We start from the raw sequence: 18,225 nt of genomic DNA, 5'->3' as shown, positions 1-18,225 counted from the left end.
TTAGGTAGTTTAATTTGTAAAATGTTTTACAGGAGTTTTTGGTTTAGAGCACTTTGTTGTTGTTGTAAATAAAAAAGCACCTGATCCTATAGTTCCTACACAGTCAAACCCTTGGTAGCTTTAAAGGAGGCTTCAGGTCTGACAGGAAGCAATTATAATTTTGGTTTTAATCATTAATTTCCTCCTCAGCTGGAGGGGGTTATGTTAGCCTAATACCTGAAGCAGTTTGTTGTTAATAGGTGTTTAGTGCAGCAGAAGCTCAAGATCTTTTTGATGTTCTCAAGTAATTGGGTAATAACCAAGTGTGAGGGTTTTAATCTGAAATCATCTGGGTTGGATTTTTTTATTGTTAGTAGTAGTAGCAGCATAGCATTGTGATGCAATTTGAGACGATTGCTTTGCAGAGTCCACCAGCCTGTGGTTCTGTCTGTGAGTACTTGTGCAGTGATGTGAATTCAGTGTTCTCAGTTTTCTTCCCAAGTGTGCTGCAGCTCTGGGATCACTGGTGCAGCTCTGCACGTTTCTGATTTATGGTGTCGCTTTTCCTGCGTGCTCTCCACAGCGCCATTAAAATCTTCCATCCCGTTTGTTCCCCCCCCTCCTGCTCTCTTTATTCCCTGAAGGTTATGTTGCCATGGGAGCTGTCCTGCCCTCCTTCTGGGGACAGCAACCACTTGTTCAACAGCAGTTGGCCATGGGTGCCCAGCCTCCAGTCGCTCAGGTGATGCAGGGAGGACAGCCCATCGCGTGGGGCCAGCCCGGCATCTTTCCTCCCACCCAGCAGCCGTGGCCGTCCGTGGCTGGCCAGTTCCAGCCCACTGCCTTCATGCCAACACAAACTGTTTTGCCTTTACAAGCAGCCATGTTTCAAGGTACCATTGCTCCTATAGCCACCGTCCCACCCACGAGCGATTCCAACAGATCGAGTCCGCAGACAGACAGGCCCAGACAGAAAATGGGAAAAGAAATGTTTAAAGATTTCCAGATGGCTCAGCCTCCACCAGTGCCATCAAGAAAACCAGATCAGCCTTCCCTCAGTTGTACCTCAGAGGCCTTCTCAAGTTACTTTAACAAAGTTGGGATGGCACAGGAAGCAGATGATTGCGATGACTTTGACATCTCTCAGTTAAATTTGACTCCTGTGACTTCCACGACACCATCTACAAATTCACGTGAGTATTTATGTGCTTTCAGCCCTCCCTTTCCTCAGACATGACTGCTCCTCAAAGCACTTGCATCTCTTTTTAAATTCTAACCCAGATTCTGAGAACCTTCATGCATGCTCTGGCTTAAGAAATGTCTTCCAGCCATAAAGGAAAATATCAGAGAGGAATTTCAGAGGTCATAAAAATGAACAGCCCAGATAGCTACAGTCTGAAATTTAATTTCTAAAATTAAATGTTGTAGTATTTGTTTTGTGATGGGAACATGCAAGCTTGTTGGCAGAAGCCCATGGCATTCAACCTTACAATTGGTTTCACGTATTTCCCATCCATTCTTCTCAGAAATTAGGGTTGGGTATTTATTTTGGCGTATTGGACACGTGGGGAAATTCATTGAAGAGCTGTAAAATAAGCTTGTGATGTTCATAGCATGGTGATGGGGGATTTGCAGATTGCTGAGAAGAATTCATGAGATTCACCAGGGGTCAGTCAGAGACCTGTTTCACTTACCTGCCACAGGGCAGGCAACTCACACATTCCTGATGTAATGTAGTGATGTCTCCCAGACTCATAAAGACATAGGCCAGATGCAGCCAAACTCAATCTGGAAGTTTCCAAATGAAATCAAACACATGGGATTGATAATGACAGCTGTGCCTCAATTTACCTCCCGCAGCTCCTCGTTATAGGATGATTCTCAAGGGTGGTAAAAGTTGAGGGATGGAAAAGCATGAGCAAATTTTGTGCTGTCTTTTGGAAGAAATCAGCAGAATAATTGTTGCTGTTGCCTTAATCCTTGTTTAGCTCCAACCCCTGCACCCAGACAGAGTTCTCCATCAAAATCATCAGCATCTCATACGAGTGACCCTGCTGCAGACGACCTCTTTGAAGAGGGGTTTGAAAGCCCAAGCAAAAGTGAGGAGCCAGAGGCTGTGAGTAGCAAGGAGGTTTCTAAATCTTCATTGTCTCCTTTTAACTAGAAAAGATAAAGGCTGATTACATGTTGTTCTGCAGTGTCAGAAACAACTTTTCCAGTAGGGCTGGGTGGTGCTTATGGGGGAGCTGCAGCCAGAATTCCCGTCCTGCTTTGGGTTTGACAGCTGATAGCACAGCATTTCTGCTGATGAGCACTAACGCTGCATACAAGGAGCCAAACTCAGAGTTCTTATGTAAGGCTGTACATGTTAGATGTATCCAATGTCCTCTTTAGCATATCAGCAGTCACTTCGTTCATGGTAATGAAGTTTGGGGTAAAACAACAAACATGCTGAGGCTGCAGAGAAAGATGTGAGAGTTTGTGTGTTAAAAGATGATGGTTGGTGTTGTCTTGCACATTCTTGCATCCCAGTTGCTTGCCTAGCTATGTTCCTCAATGTCCTGGCCCTCGGTATGTGATTTCTTTGCCTTTATGGACCAAAGCAAGAAATGTTATCCAAGCAATGACTGTAAATCACCAGGTGTCTTAGGGGGTGAGCCAAAGGCAAGAGGGGGTCGGTACAACAAAAAGTGCAAAATAGCCCAAGCTTGGATTCTCTTTCATGGTTTTCAGGGCCTTTTGCAGTTCTGGTTGGCCTGATCCAGTACCTTCTGAAGTCTGTGGCAGCTCCTGCCTGGGCTCCAGCAGGAACTGGTGAGGTCCTTTGGTGCCTGCAGCAGCTGTAGGAAACCGCTACGGCTTTGGAGAGCGGCGAGGCCTCACTCTCTGGTTTTCATGAGATAGGATGTACTTGTTATGCCCACAGCATGAAAATAACCTCGTGTTGACTTTTCACTTTCTACTGTTGAGAAAAAAAGGTGTTATGTTCTTGTATTCTAGCCTGATGGGTCTCAGGCCTCCTCCAACAGTGATCCCTTTGGTGAGCCAACTGGTGATACTATAAGTCCACAGGTCGGTAGCTAGATAGCACAGGTTGGGGTAGGTATCTGTCCTTTTTTTCTCTACACCTTGAGGTGTGCACTTACTCTTCCACCAGTGCCTGCCATTGCTTTCATGGATGCATGGTTGTTTTTTTTTTACCTTTCCATCTGTTCCGTTTTACCTCTCCATCCTCCGCAGTGCATTCCTCGTGCTTGGTGGTTTGCATGGCTTTTGCCATTCACTCAGTGTTGCAGCTTGTGCAAATATGTGTGTTTCAGCTGCATGCTTTAAAGAAATGTAGACTTATTTTACTTTGTGTTCAAATTCTGAGGGCAAATAGGGAAACTGAGCCATTACTAACAACATGTTAGGCAGAGCATTTTTTTCATCAGAGCCACCCTGGCCTTCAGTCAGATGTAACATATTAAATGGAATAAGACATCTTACCCATAGACATAACAATCATTAAATAAAATTATGTAATGATACATGAATGTCTCTACCCTAAATCAATGGGATAATCAGTAGAAGAAGCACGTTTATTATCTGCATGTAAAAAATATTGAAATGGGTTTGTGTATTTTTATCTCCAACTGCAAATTAAAAACATCTGAAAATTATCATCATTCATATTACCATTGGCATACTGATGTTTTAAAAATTATTCATCAGTGTAAGTCATTTAAACCCAGACAGACGGGAAAGATGATCTGTTCATCCTTTGTGTTACAGAACACATAGAATATGTGGCTGCCTGTGAATGCTCTGTGATTTGTTTCGATACAGTAAATATATTTTGCCAAAAAAAAAACAGTGAAGCTACAAAGTTTTATGAGTGCTGAGCGTTGTTATTCCATCCAAATACTCTCTAGTGTTGCTGTTTGAAGAACATGTTTCATTATCTTCTCCCCGTCTGCCACTCCTGTTTGGTATTGCCCAAATACATGATCTGATACGGCTTCTGTGCTCAAGCACAGAGCTCCTGGAGCAAATCCAGAGCAGTGGGAGAACCCTTCCCATTTTTGTACAAAAAATTCCACTGTGTTTGCCAGTGGCCTACCCATCCTCAGTTTAGTTTCAGCTCAAAATTAATAGTTTCATTAGGAGTCAGTTTACTTTGTGCATTAAATATGATTTTTAAAAACCTTACAGTAACTTAGCTTTGATCCACTTGGGAATAATGAGGTTCTCTCTTAATAACATGTGGTGCTGTAAGAGGGCATCTCCCCTTTCTGTAGCTTCACCCTGCTCAGCTCCCGGGGCTGCAGCAAAAGTAGCATTAAGCTTTGTGTCTCCTTGAGTCCAGAAGTGACAGGGCAAGGAGAAAGTCAAGCTGGGATGAGCTGCTCCAGCAAGAACATTCATTATTTACTCCAGTGAGAGCTGCTGCTGCAGATGGATGGTGCCACTTGATAATTTGGCTGTGCCTTTGCCTGACCTTGGCCAGCACTGACATCCCCAGCTATCCCAGCTTCAGACCACTCCAAGGGTTCTTCCCTACGTCATGAAGGAGGATTTGCCCTTTTATCTGAGTCCCACACTCTGGAAACCCACATACATCTGTTTATTATGGTTTATCACAGTCAGGGTGGTTCTGCAATTCGGAGCTTTTTTTGCTGCATTTTTAGTTAATCCCTGTACAGCCACGCATCAAATAATGCATAATTCTCAGAAATATATGCTGGGAAACGTTAACTAATGTTCCTGATTATCGTATTACAGTAATTCCTGAGAGCTGTAGGCAGGAACAGGAAGCTGAACAAAAAAGAAAGCCTCTCTCCAGTGAAGTTCCACTAATATCATTGTGCCTGTGTGCAGAGTCATTCAGCAGCAGTCTGTAGGAAATCCACTTCCCAAAGCCAGCCCAGCTAATTCTGAAGCCTGGTGTCGTCAGAGCAATGGGAAGTCTAATCTCCATGGAAAATTATCAATTCAGGACTTACTGTGGAGTTGTGTATTGAGCTCTGCATTTGGAGAGAAACTTAATGGGGAGAAACATGTCGTGCAAAAGAATCACAGTCTGCATAAAAGCCACTTTTGTGGCTTAGATGGGAGATTACTTCGCTCCTTAGGACGTGGTTCTTACCCCAGGAACTGCACAGTCACAACTCAGCTGAATGGACCTCTCAGGAACAGAGCATTGTGTGCAGAAATGTCAAATCTGTCTGTTCCCAGATCTCTGAAATCAGCTGTGCCCATACCATATCTTTATTTATCTTGATGTATTCAGAATATCCACCTGCCTGGTTTTTTTGTACTCTGATCTTTCAAGGTAGCACAGCAATTTGGTTTCTTGGTTCCTTCTGATACTCTAAATTATCATCTAGTTACTATCTTATTTTCTCCTATTTTTCCTCTCGTCCTTCTGCAATCTTCCACTTCAGCTCTCAAAATCCTCATCCTTCCAGAAGCAGCTGTTTCTAGAAGTCACCCTTCCAGAAATAGCTATGAGCTCTTAGTAGGTAAATGTGACAATTTATGGATGTATTACATTTTTGTCCCTTTATGGTTAAAGATAAGAAGCAGGAAGGCCCAACTTCCACAGGTAAAATGAGATTAACTCTTTGCAGAGCTGTTTATTGTATTTGGTTGTTTCCCCTTTGTTCATGCATGCTGTTGAGGACAGATAGTGATTTTGCAGAAGGGGTGAAGAGAACACAGAATAAGATGACTGCCACCTTCAGATTATTTATGTTTAATCCCCACTGCTGTCTTGAGATTATGTGGGGAGTTACTGTGGTGAAAGGAGAGAGAGGGAAAGAACTGTTTCTCAGCTGTGATCCTACCAAATGTCTTAAACATTTCTTATTGTTGACATTTTGCATTAAAGCAGGGAGTTTGAACAGAGGAGCAAACACAGCTCTATTGAGCTGCTGCCCAGCTCTAAACTTGCACTGGCAATCATTCATGAGAGATTCTCAAGAAACCTTCAAAACATTTGTGGCTAGAGCGTATCTCCCTGAAAAAAAATTCTTCAGTTGTTCTGAGAAATGTGTGCAGACAATTAGGAGCCCTCAGAACGTGTCACACCCTTCACAATGCCATCAGTGCTGTCAGGAGAGCAACAGTTCATTAGAATATTTGTCTATCAGCTTTTGGTGGTGCTTTGGTGGCCCACTGCCATCATCCATCTTGGAGCAAGTGCTGTGCTTGGTGGTAAATCTTCCTAAAAATCTTAGTCAGCTCCGGGATGGGCTGCTTTAACTCTTTTATTTGGGCTGGTTTTAGGAAGTGGAGGGAAAGCAGCAATTTATGGACAAAACCTTGGGTTACCTGGGAGCTTAGTGAGCCTCAGGAGGGAATATCAAGCTGATTCTGCATCCTCCTCTTGCTTCTGCCCCTTTTCTGTTGCCCCAGGACTCCAAATAAGCTCAAAATAATAAAGGCTGTATTTGCAGGATCTGTTCCAGTCTTTGACCTGGCTCATTTGGAACTGGATAAAGTCTAAAGAGAAATTCCTAATTGCAGGTGACCTGTTTTGCTGTAGGCTCTAAAGCTGTCATTCTATAGCTAAAGACACGGCGCTGAGCAGGGCTGGGAGCCTGAGAGAAGTAGTGTTGTATCTTTGGAAGGGGATCACAGGCTGGGACGTCCTGCTTCACTCCAGAGAAATCCTAAAATTAACATTTCAGGTCTCCTGCTCAGTTCCTGTTTCCCAGAAATACGGAGGGGCATGAGCAGAGAAATTGAGGCTGCTCTGTGAACAGGGGCATCCTGCAGGTTTGCCCTCATCTCTTCTGCTGCAGTCTCCTTCAAGCTGTCCATTTTCCTGTGGCCAGCTTATACAAGGGCTTCTCACCTCTTCCGTGTCACCAGCCCACCTGAAATCACCTTGTACTCTTCCATTTCTGCAACTTCTTCCTCTAAACAAGAGACAGCATTCTTTGTAGCTTGTCTAGAGCTGTGTTATTGCTGATTTGCAACCCAACAATTCAATTTAGGGACAAGCTCTCCTCGCTTCCTCTGTGATGAGGTCAGTTAAAAGTTCCCTGTCTTCTGCACGACAAATGATTTCAAAAATCTACTTGTGAAAATTTAGCATCTTTGAGACTTATGAAGAATTTGCTTCAAATTGGCCATTAGGTTCGATTGTTATGAAGGAGAATTGACAGATACGTAGATGGAAGGATATGTGGATGACAGATCTGTAGATGGAAGTAATTGTGTGGCTACTGTTTTGGGAGAGGGGCCCAGAAATAATCAGTGTTTCTTGGCTGCAGTTCATTTTTATATCAGGATTAAGATACGGGGCAGGTTCATCTTTCTGAGTAGTTGTCACTGCATTTTCATTTCATGGATGTACAGCATCCATCTTGCTACTAAAATGACAGAGATTTTTAGAATGCTAATAATTAAACTGGATATTTGAGACTAGGAGATATTCCCAGGTGGGTTTATGGTAAGCACAGAGGCATAATCCTGAACTAGAATGTTGCTGTATTTATGATGCTAATGGAGGCTGTAAGAAAAATAACCAAATACTAGTAAGTAATAATGAGTAATAAATAAAAACTAGCTGTTAATGGGGCAATAAGAATGACCTGTCTTATCACCAAAGATATTTAATTTAAACCCCGCTTGCCAACTTTACTCTGTCCTATTTTTCTATGGTCAGCATGCAAAAAAAACAGAGAAGACGCTTCGCACACCCACCCCCTTCACGTGGCATTCCCAGCACAAGATGCTCATTTTGTGTGGCTCTCCAGCACACTTATTTCATGAAACTCTTTATCATTTGAGCCTGCCCTTTCTGATCAGTCAGCCAGGAGTAAAAGTGGCTGTAAAGGGCATGGAAATCTGTGCAGGCCTCACCTCCTCAGCTGAGAACATCTTGCCTGCAGCTCTGCATGGAGCAGGTGCCTTGCAGTGATCAAAGGGCTTCCAGGGTAAAAATAGTTTCTTCCTAACCCACAGTTATGTTTTGGGAGTTAGTTCACCCCTGCAAGCCCGAGTGGGTGCTGAGTCTTTCAGGAGATGCTCTCCAGTGATTATTCTGCTGGGGAGCAGGTGTTGATGTCTTCACATGGGAAGCAAATTTACTTCTAGCATTTGCATAATGTTATTCTAAAGCATTAGCACCCTTGCTGCTCCACACAGTAGTGGACTACACCAGAAATGGTGTTTGCTGCTGTCTTGTCCCCCTTAAAATGGGAAGGATAAAGTGATTTGCAGCATGAAGTATTTCTGGAATACAGCAGCAAAAAAAAAGTGTTTCCAGTTCTTGTCTCGATTTCTCCCTGTGAGTTGATGAAAGCACATCAGAAGTGATTCTGGGCCAGTTCAGCAAGGAGAGCACTGTAAGATTCTAGGGGTATATGTGAATTAGAAGCTTTGTCTGCTATTTTATTTGTTCCTCTCTTTTTGTTCTGACAAAGACCGGTTCTTTCCTTTCCTTCCCTCTGTGTCTGTTCCTAGTGCAGTGGTAGAAGTAGAAAGCAGAAAATGCTGGTGAGATGCCATGAGGTTAGTTAATGCTCACCTGCCTTTTCACAACATGCCCTGTGACTTTTGTGTGGATTATGTAAAAAAAAAAGGGGGGTTATTTCTGCTTTCAAGACCCTCCAAAATAGTGCCTGGCACTGTGAGAGGAGCTGTCCATGAAGTCAACAGCACTCAACTCTCCTTTTGCCTCTTTCCTGTCCCTTTCTGCTCTCTTTTGCCTTCTTGAGTACCAATATTTTACAGACACCATTTGCATTGTTGGGCTAAAAGCATGCTTGAATTGGCTCAAAACAATACTAGAAAACAAATCTTAGGCATTGACCAAAACCCTTTGACTGGGAAGACTGCACACAATTACTGCAATTAATTTCTCGTTTAGGCATCTGAAGGGAGAAACCAACTGAAAGGAAGTAGCAAGAGCACACTTTTCATGCAAAATGCTCTGGTCTGCTGGAAGAGAAATTATTCAAATCAGTGATAAATGCAGGCCTTTGCCACATCAGGTGTTTGTACAGATAAATGTTGGGTATGAATCAAAGAAGTTTCTCACTGTAAAGGCTGTCTTGTGCTTGTTGGAAGCGCTGCTGCTGGTGAGGAGCTTCTCCTCCTCCTCTTCCAAGGGTGTGGAGTCCAGTGGCACCTTAGGACACCTGTTACTTCAGCAGTTCTGCATATCTGAAGGATATTTGAGGACAGCTCTAACAAGCAGACTTGACATTTTGGAAAGCTCTTTTTTCCCCTGAAGGTGTTTGAAAAACTGACATCTTTTGTTCCAAAGGGATGTTCTCCCTCCCTCTCCTTTTCTTCTCCTCCTTCCTTTTCACTTCCCTTTGCAATGACCTTAGGTTCAGCAACTGCCTGAAGAATGGCCTGGTGTGTGTCAGGTTCACACATTAATTAGTACAGATTTTCTCTGAACTAGCTGTGATAGATCATTCTGCCAGCTTCAAGCCTGCACGTGAAAATTGGCATAGGTAGACTTAACTCACAGTGTGTGAAAAGCAGTTATTTATTCTCAGTCATCTCCTTTGATTACCTTCAGTTTTTCAAGGTCACAAAATGTATTTGCTTCTTGCTGGGGATAATTTCAGCAGCATTTATTTAATCATTCCAGAGGGTTTCTCTCACTTACAGTGCTTGTAGTGTATGCAGGGCTCCACGTGGGCAGGGGGTGGGGAAGCAAGCTCCAGAAATGCAGCAGTTTTGGGGAATAAGAGACAAATTTCCTTGGCATGGAGGAAACAGTTCATATTTTGGATCTGTGGTGTGTTCCTGCACTCTAAGGCAGGACAGGGCACTGGGATGGGGCAGAGCCTGGAGCACTGGCCAGGCACCCTGAGCACAGAGCACCCTGTGCATCCACCTTGAGGCTGTTCTCCTCATCTCCAGCATCACTTTGACAAACAGTGATTAAAATCCTGTGCCATCCCCTGGCAGGCCTGTCTGTGCTGCTCAGTGCCCAGTGATTTGCCAGCCTTCTGGGTTTTTTTTTTTTGCTTAAAAGTCAGCTCCTGCCTATGCTGCTGTAACACGAGTTGATTCTACCTTGGTTAAATTCAACTTTGTGGTGTCGTATTTGAATATTTATTAAGCTGTGGAGAGTTAATGCAGTGTGGCATTAATTAGCCTTTCTGCCTGTCTTGTTCCTTTTTTAGATGTCATTCTTAGTTTAATAAATTAGTTTCTGGAATGAAGTAGAGTGGAATCCAGGGCCCACGGATGGTTTGCTACCCACCTCGGCAGAGATGAACACAGTGTTAAGAAAGCACAGGGTGTGTCATCTATGAGGCAACAGCTGAAGAACACGGCAGCTTTTCCCCCCTGCCACATCCAGGAAATTCCCAAGAAAGTATCTGTTAACCAGTTGACATGCTTTCCTCCCAGCTTTAAGGATTGTACTAATGGTTCCACAGACTCCTAATCAAACTGTGCAGGACTGGCGCTCCTCGTTCTTCATGGGCCACTCATGTTGTTGTTCTAAATCCCATCACAGCTTCATTAGCTCAGCTTTCCGTGGCAGTTTCTGTTTGCAAGTGGTTTTCTCCTGAGTTGTGCAAAACCCACAGTTATGTTCTGCTGTTGTGCTGCTGGGGGGAAACTCAGCCTTGTACGCGGGCTGCAATTCCGGCCTCTGAACTTCCAAACATCCAGCCCCATAAATTATCATTTAATTCCTTCATATGTCCATGCCCAGCAGTGAGGGTCAGTGCATGGCCAGTGCAGGAGGACGAAGTGGATAGAAAACACCCATTTTCAGAAATAATTCCCATTTTCTTCACCACTCAACCGGGGTGCCACGATCGCTCAAGGCAGCACAGAAAGCAAACACTTCCTGTGGGTTTTGACTCACAAGGTATCGCTGCTCTCAAGCAGCTGTTGTAAAAATGTTCTGAAAATGCTGTCTGGAGACATCTCTGCTCATTTTATTTTTGTTATCCCCAGGAAGCAGAACCTCTCTACGCGCAGATTAACAGACCTAAGAAATAGCATTGTTACAGGCTTGTGGTGCTCCAAGACTCAAACGAAACCCAACAACCTGGCGGGCCTTTGGCTTTCATGCTTTTTTCCGATTGATTTTGTCTGACAAAGGAGAGAGTTTGCCCTCCTGGACTGGCTCTACAAGTGTTCCTGATGTGTTTTTGGCAACCAATGGCAGATTCCTATGGCAGCACAAATCAAAAACTCTCCCTGCTTCTCATACCACGAGTGCAGCCCCGTTCCCACACGTGGTGGGTATCCAGACTAGGAAATCCTACTCCTCGGTCTTCTTTTAGACATTTGTCACCTTCTGTGTGCCACCTATAAATAACGAGCATTTTCCCATGTATTGGGCGTTAGGCATTCCTTTTTTTTTCCTTTTCAGCAAAAAGCAGAGTCTGTATGTAGCAGTGGCATTATCATCCCGCAGCCTTTGGGGCACGACTCGGCACTTTTTATGTCACGGTGATATGTTTTTCATCTTCATTTACGTCAGGCTGATCCTGACCCTTTTTTTTCCCCTATGTAGACATATTTAAAAAAAAAACAACTAAATACTGGTGGTGTCCTTTTTTTTTCTTTTTTTTTTTTTAATTCTTTTTTTTTTTTTTTATGTATTTCTTACTCCGTAGTTTTGTATGAGTGACAGATCTAACAGGCAAACGCCTCCAGCGGAAATGATTCCCAACTTGAAACCACAGAACAGAACTCAGTTATTTATCCATCCTTGTCTGAAAATGTTGCCAAATGGACCTTTAAGTTCTAGCACATCATGAGGAAGAAATGCTGCTTTCTGTTGGAACACTCCTGTTGTGGGTAGAGAAAGGACATCGAGTCCCACTGAGGAAAGACAAAAGAGTCAGTATTTCCTAGGAAACTCTAAACAAAGTGCAGAAAAGGAATATTTTTATTTCTTCAATATCTTGCTGCTGTAATGCTATGCAGACAAGTGTTTTCTTCTCTGTGTGCCATTTTTGATGAAAAAAAAAATCATTTGCCAAATAATACTGGTATGCTTCTGATTTAGGAGTTTGGATGAAGCGGACTTGACAAATGGGACAAGGACGGCATGGATTTTGGAATAACAAACTGACTCTGTGATCAAAATTGTTCATCTTTATCACTTTTTGTACATCAGAAAAAAAAATCAAATGGGATTTTTATTTTATAACTTGAAAAAAAAGTCTTACTGTTAAACTCTTTAAATGTTTAAGGGGAAATGGCTTTAAGGAGTTCGAATGAAAATTGCCATTTTTTTTGTAAATATAAATGTTATGAAAATTCTTTTACTAATGCCATTACACAGTAGAGAAGGTAGCAAGTTGCAGTGCTTGGGAGGTGTGGCAAACCCAGTTTGTGGTTCTCACATCACATATGTTTTTTCACATGCTTAACAATAATGGGCTGAAGCTCAAGTGCATTTGCCAAAAGCAGTCAGCTTGTCAGCAACTAGTGAAATTAATGGGAACACATGATTTTATGGTCTAGCATTATCACACGGACATAATCCCACTTACAAGAGATCACTTTCCATTGACATTCCTTTGAACCTCTGCATAGAAGTCATCCAACTGTTTACATGCAGAACAAAAAGAATTTAAAACTTCCTTTTTTTACATTTATGAAGCAAAAAGTGCAGTGTTTGGGTTCATATGTTTAGCACATGATTTTCATAAAGAATCTATATATTTTTGCCCTACAGAGAATTGTTATACAGGTCAAATGTGTTTTCCTGATGTTCCTATGCAGTTACAGTATATTGAATTTAGTGGTTTAACACTAAAAAGAAAAAAAAAGAAGAAAAAAAAAAGGAAAAAAAGGTTAAAGAAATCAAAGGATTAATCAGTTTTTAGGGTTACTGTGCAGATTTTGTTTTTAAATTGACGCATTAGGATTTACATTTTTGTCATGATTAAAATAGGCCTGGAGTTATAAATGTTTTGCTTTCTTTCATCTCTGTTATAACCTAAAAATGGTTTAGAAGGCAGAATAACTGGGGTGGTGATTGTTGGTATGTGCAACCAAATCTCACAACACGATCCCATTCTTTTGTTTTGAATTAGAGAAATTAGAGAAATGTGCATTGCAGAATGTATGTGAATGAGAAATTAGCTGTGGATAGACCTAATGAACCTGCAGAGAGGAGAATTTTATCCCCATCCACGGTCGTTTGATGCTTGTTCCTTAGTCATGTGCAGACAGCTTCCTAGCAAATCTTATTTTCCCATTGGAAGATCAGGTTTTCTAACTGGAGGACATAATTTAAAACTTGGTGGATCGAGTGTTTCAGGATTAAAAGCAGAGGTAAAAGCGTTTCTGGAGGACACTTCTGTCAGAATATTTTCCTGATTTGCACAGTGGTGCTACTTTCTTCCTCAGCTGCTTTTTTGGGGGGGGGGTTTGTCCTGCACATGGAACCACAAACCCAGTTTTGGTTCATCACAGACACTGGAGGTTTAGTGTCACCCATGCATTTCCAGTAATGGGGTGAAAGGCAGAGGGAAGAAGAGATTGATGTCTCAGAGGATCATGTTTGTAGGAAGCAGATCACTCATGAATAGGTGCCAAGGGAATGAGGCTGGAATTCTGGTGTCTCTGGGCCATCACCACGGACCTTTGTCTTACTTTTGCTCATGAATAAAAGCAGATTCTGGATTGTCTCGTCCTGTGATCGTCCTTGTCGTGGCTGGGATGCTGAGCTGAGAGGGCTGCAGGGCCTCTGCACTGTACCAGTATTGTAGATAACTCAAATATCCAGCTTGTGCAATTGTTTAATCCCTCATCCTTCACTAGCACTAAATTCGTCACTTTAAATTTACAAACCAGGGAACCCCACCAGCCATCCTGTTACCATCCCCACCCGTAGGTTCTTGATCTTTACCTGTCATGAAAAGATATTTTGATAGATCGTAGTCATCCAAGTGTCTGATGAAACCTTTCATCTCAATAACATACTGGGCACCTTCTTTGCAAAAAAATGTTTACTCCGTGGTTTTCATTCATTTTTATTTCTGCATTCTGACACTTATTTTTTTAATAAAGATGAGAAAGATAAAATGACTGTTGCAGTACATTTCTAAACCTACTTTAACTTTACCTCAGATAACGACCATTTGTTAACACATACGGACACATTATTTTTAACTTTATGTGTAATGCATTCAGCAACAACAACAGAAACCAACAAATTTTTAGAGATTTTCCATTAATTTCTGTAACACACCATGTAATACTGTTATGAATAAAAACATTAAAAAAAGGTGTCATTTCAGTAAGTTTGTTTCATAGCTTGTGCTCCTCTGGGATAATTCTGCCAGACTTTAAATGCAATATTTGTGTCTGGCATGGCCTTTATTTTTGACAGTGGAAATACCTGGGAAAGGAGAAAATCCTCAATTTGGGGAATAACCAATGTTTAACACCAAGTGTTTCTTGTCTTGCAAATGTGTAACTTGCTGATTTTAATTGCTGCCCACACTTTTTTGACCTCTTTTTGGGTGTTTTAGGATGAGCATCCCAAACCAGCAAGTATTTGTATCACCTCCTGCAAAATCCCACATTCCTGGGACAGCCCATGCTGTGTGATGCTCCCAAAGCTGGTTTATCTTTGTGACATGAAAAGATGAAATTAATTTTGCTCACTTTTTTCATTCAAGTGGGATTTGAAATTAAAGATGTGCATTTGTTTAAACATGACAGTTTTGAAAGCAGAACCCCCCTAAATTTTCCAGTAATGTGCACAGAACTTATAATAAAGCTCAGCTGAGAAGGAAATTTCCCATTCTCTGCCAAGAGAGTAATGCAGTAAAATTTAAGAGTAAGAAATACATTTTTTTATGTACAGAGAAAGAGAGAGGTGTGGATGTGTGGACATATATTTTATTGTATTTCTATTTTTTGATGTCTCATGCCTGCCTCAAAATGCCCAGTAGGTCATGGTGAAACATCCCTTGCCTTTGTCAGTGAACATTGTTGAAATACTTGGATCCCACCTGAGAATAAAAGTTATTCTGCTGTGGTGAGAGCACTCCAGTGTTAATGGCATTTTGATTTGTGTGTAGGTAACTGTACCCAGGTGTCCTTGGAAGGAAGAATGTCCTCTCTGGTTTTCAACCAGCTATAAAACATCAACTTATATAAGCCACAGCTTATATTTAAATTAAAATGCATTTTTACAATGAAGGCTAAATCTGGTCTTGTTGATCCTCTTCTGGTACCCTCACAGTGAGGCTGGTTGCAAAATCAGAAAAATTGGCTCGTGTTGTACAGCTGTTGTGTAAACTCAGTTTAAAAATTCAGAATGAGCAGGTTTGAGGTGTAATCTGGCAATGGTGAGGAAGAGGAATCCCAAGGAGGGAGGGAAGGACCTGTTCTGTGTGCTCAGGAGGGATAAGAATGTATTCTTACTGTGCTGTGTTTATGTGCTAAATCCCATTAATACTGCTGTAACTCAGAGTCCCTGTATTGTACATGAGAGTGCCCAGCTCACACGTGCCCACTTCAAGAAATGGTCCCAATTTAACCAGTGCTGATTAAGGCCATGATCTCATGCAGTAATGAGAATTTCATGAGCAAACAGTTTGCAGAAGGAGCCTGTGGTTTTACAGCAGTGAGAACACTGTCAGATCTCTCCTTTCCATGTCAGTGGCTTCTTTGCTTGTATAGACTGGGAATATGCAATTTTCACTCCCTCACACTGGATTAAAGGCAGTGTTTTCTGTGCTTTAATCTCTACTCAGTGACAGTTGCTGCAACAGAGAAGGTAACCTCTTCCTGACTCTTTTTTTAGGTTGTGAAATGCATTTTCATGCACTGTTTCCTTTTTTCTTTGTTTGCTTTCTGAAGAGCTCCTTGTCCTGTCAGGTTCATATTTATTGCTTTCCTGGCAAATGCTGTTCTCAGTCAGAAGAATATCGTGTAAAAGGAATGGGAGGGGATATCTGTTGGCAGTTTGAATCTGTTCTCTACAGTTCCCTCCCTGAGCCAGCGTGGGATGCCCACAGTGCTGAAGGAACACAGTGAAAGTCCATCTGAGCAGCAGGAAGTGCAGGCACAGCTCCTGGCTTCTCCTTCTGCTCCTGTTCGTGCCATCCTGGGACTCAACCTCCTGCTCCTGCCTCTGGGTTGATGTTACTGCTCCAAAAGCCGTAATTTGTAAGAGTATTTCTCTCTTGTGCTGAGGTCTTCCATGAATTCTTCTCACACTGATTTGCTTTTTAGGATCAGCCCCATTAAAAACCTTTACTATGTTGTTTTTAAATACCCCGGGTAAGACTGGCATGGGGAAGAATAAAGGTGTGGGTTTGGTGATTTTTTTCTGGTTTTACTTGCTGTCTGAAACTGAATTACACATTTCAGCTCATGACAGTGAGGAATATGGGGAGATATCCTGATAGGATTTCCTGAGTATCTCTAACGTGGCCTTTCTCTTTCTGAAATTATCCTACTGGAGGCAGGAAATATCAGGTCTATTAGTGAAACAGCTCTCCAGCTATTAGTTTTTAGAGCTTTAAATAGTCTTATCTCAATGGATGTGTTTGCCCTGTGGCTCATCTATCACCCTAAAATGTTTTATCAGCACCTGAAAAAATCTCAATGAGAAGAATAGCCTCAGATGTTGCCCATTCAAGGGGCTTTTAGATACAATTTTTTTTTAAGGACTTTTAAGATCTGGTATTATTTGCTGGCTTTTCAACCCTGTTTCATAGCTCCTGTAGCACCACTTCTATAAATACTCCTCACCAGCAAAGAAAGGAAATCACAATAGATTAAAGGAAAATCAGGTTAACAGGCAGCAATCTCTGCAAATTCAGCCTCAGACATTTGTGAAAATAAAGGATTAGGAAGAATTACTGCCAGGTACTAGCTGCAGAAAAAAGAAAAAAACAAACCTTTTGTGGCATCTTTGTCTTCTCTAACAGTTATTAGAGAAGAACAGCTCTCAGTGTCAGAAGTGAGCTGTATTTGAAATGAGCAGAAGTCACAATGCTGTGAGATGTTGCATTGTTTGTAAATTTTGTGCTGTTTATTTGACACAAAGATGATGAATATCTTTTTTTTTTCTTTAAAAAAATGCTGTTTCTAGTTTGAAAACAAGCTGGTGTGTGTGTTGTCTTGGGGTCTGATGGAGAGGAGATGGAGACAATGAATGGGCCATGGAGGAGTTTTCTTTGTCTTACCCTCTTCACAGGACTTGAAAGGTTTTAGAGTAGGTGAACCTGTGCCAGATTTGGCCTCAGTCACAATGAGACATTATTTTAGTGGATCAAAAGCTGGGAGATGAGAATTAAGTTCAGCAAGGTGAGTTTTTTATGCCCAGGGCCTTCCAGAGAACAGCCTCACACCAGAAAATAACAATATTAGTAACAAAAATGGTGACGTAGTGGGGTTTGTTGTAAAAATCTGGAAGTAGTCTTTGGTTGTAAATTTCACTGTATATTTGCCACCTTATGCTCTTCACAATTAAAATTGGTGGTAAGCTTCCTTTTACCATTGAATGAGTTTTTCCACAGAAGGAAATGCGTTCTGAGTTCTAAAGCAGGGAATAAAAGAGTTTTCTCAGAGGAGAAAAAGCAACTTTTTGAAAAGTGCACTGATAATTCTTTAAACAGCTGCTTGCTGGCTCCAGTCTGATCTTCCTTTCAGCTCTGATGTGTTTCAGTTTTTCTTTTAACAGGAAACTGCCATTTAAAGAATCATCATGGTTGGTGCAACTGTAGAGGAATTACTTAGAGGAAGCAAAGGCTCCCAAACTTGGGATGTGAATTCTGCAAAGGATGTGTTGCACTTGCAGGCTCCATTTTCATGGTGGGCATTTGATTTTCAAGTGTGATAAATGCTAATTCAGCAACAGAGAGAGTTGGTTTGGGACTTCAGCTCATCAGAAAGCCAAAGTCACCAGTGGAGAAGGAGCAGCAATGGAAAAAAGGCAACATTCCCCCAGATCCGTGGACCCAAGGAAGCAGAAAATGACCTGTGCTTGCTGTCATAAATTTCATGTGTTAGACCTACTTCTAATTAAATCAGGTTGTAAATTATGTGTAAAACCTGATGGTGCTTTTTAGTTCTCACTGAAAAATGTGTTGAGCTGTAGGAAATTCTGTCTCTTGGGTCCCTGCTCCTGTTTTAGCCTCACTTCTGGTAATTCACCACTCCTTCTGCGTGCTCATTCACCACTGAGATGCGTGTGGTGAGAGGCAGCAAAACAAATACAAGCAGCAGAGAGAAGCTTGAAAAGTCCACGTGCTGGGATCACTGTCATGGTTTGATGTTATATCTAGGGGG

General features: G+C 41.9%; 1 protein-coding gene across 15 annotated transcripts in view; it reads left to right on the top strand.

Annotated features, from left to right (window-relative positions):
* DAB1 (DAB adaptor protein 1) overlaps window positions 1-13,596 on the top strand; it is a 414,913-nt gene extending 401,317 nt beyond the window's left edge. For all 15 annotated transcript variants that reach the window (XM_068198864.1, XM_068198857.1, XM_068198863.1 and 12 more), the window contains 4 exons: window positions 624-1,172; window positions 1,968-2,095; window positions 2,980-3,078; window positions 10,906-13,596. In XM_068198864.1, coding sequence (XP_068054965.1) covers window positions 624-1,172; window positions 1,968-2,095; window positions 2,980-3,063 — 761 coding nt within the window. In that variant the 3' untranslated portion in view covers window positions 3,064-3,078; window positions 10,906-13,596. The remainder of the gene's footprint in view (window positions 1-623; window positions 1,173-1,967; window positions 2,096-2,979; window positions 3,079-10,905) is intronic.
* The last annotated feature ends 4,629 nt before the right edge of the window (window positions 13,597-18,225 follow it).

This window comes from Anomalospiza imberbis, chromosome 9 (assembly GCF_031753505.1).
Source record: "Anomalospiza imberbis isolate Cuckoo-Finch-1a 21T00152 chromosome 9, ASM3175350v1, whole genome shotgun sequence".
Lineage (NCBI taxonomy): Eukaryota > Metazoa > Chordata > Aves > Passeriformes > Viduidae > Anomalospiza > Anomalospiza imberbis.
This window is presented reverse-complemented; position numbering and strand designations above follow the sequence as displayed.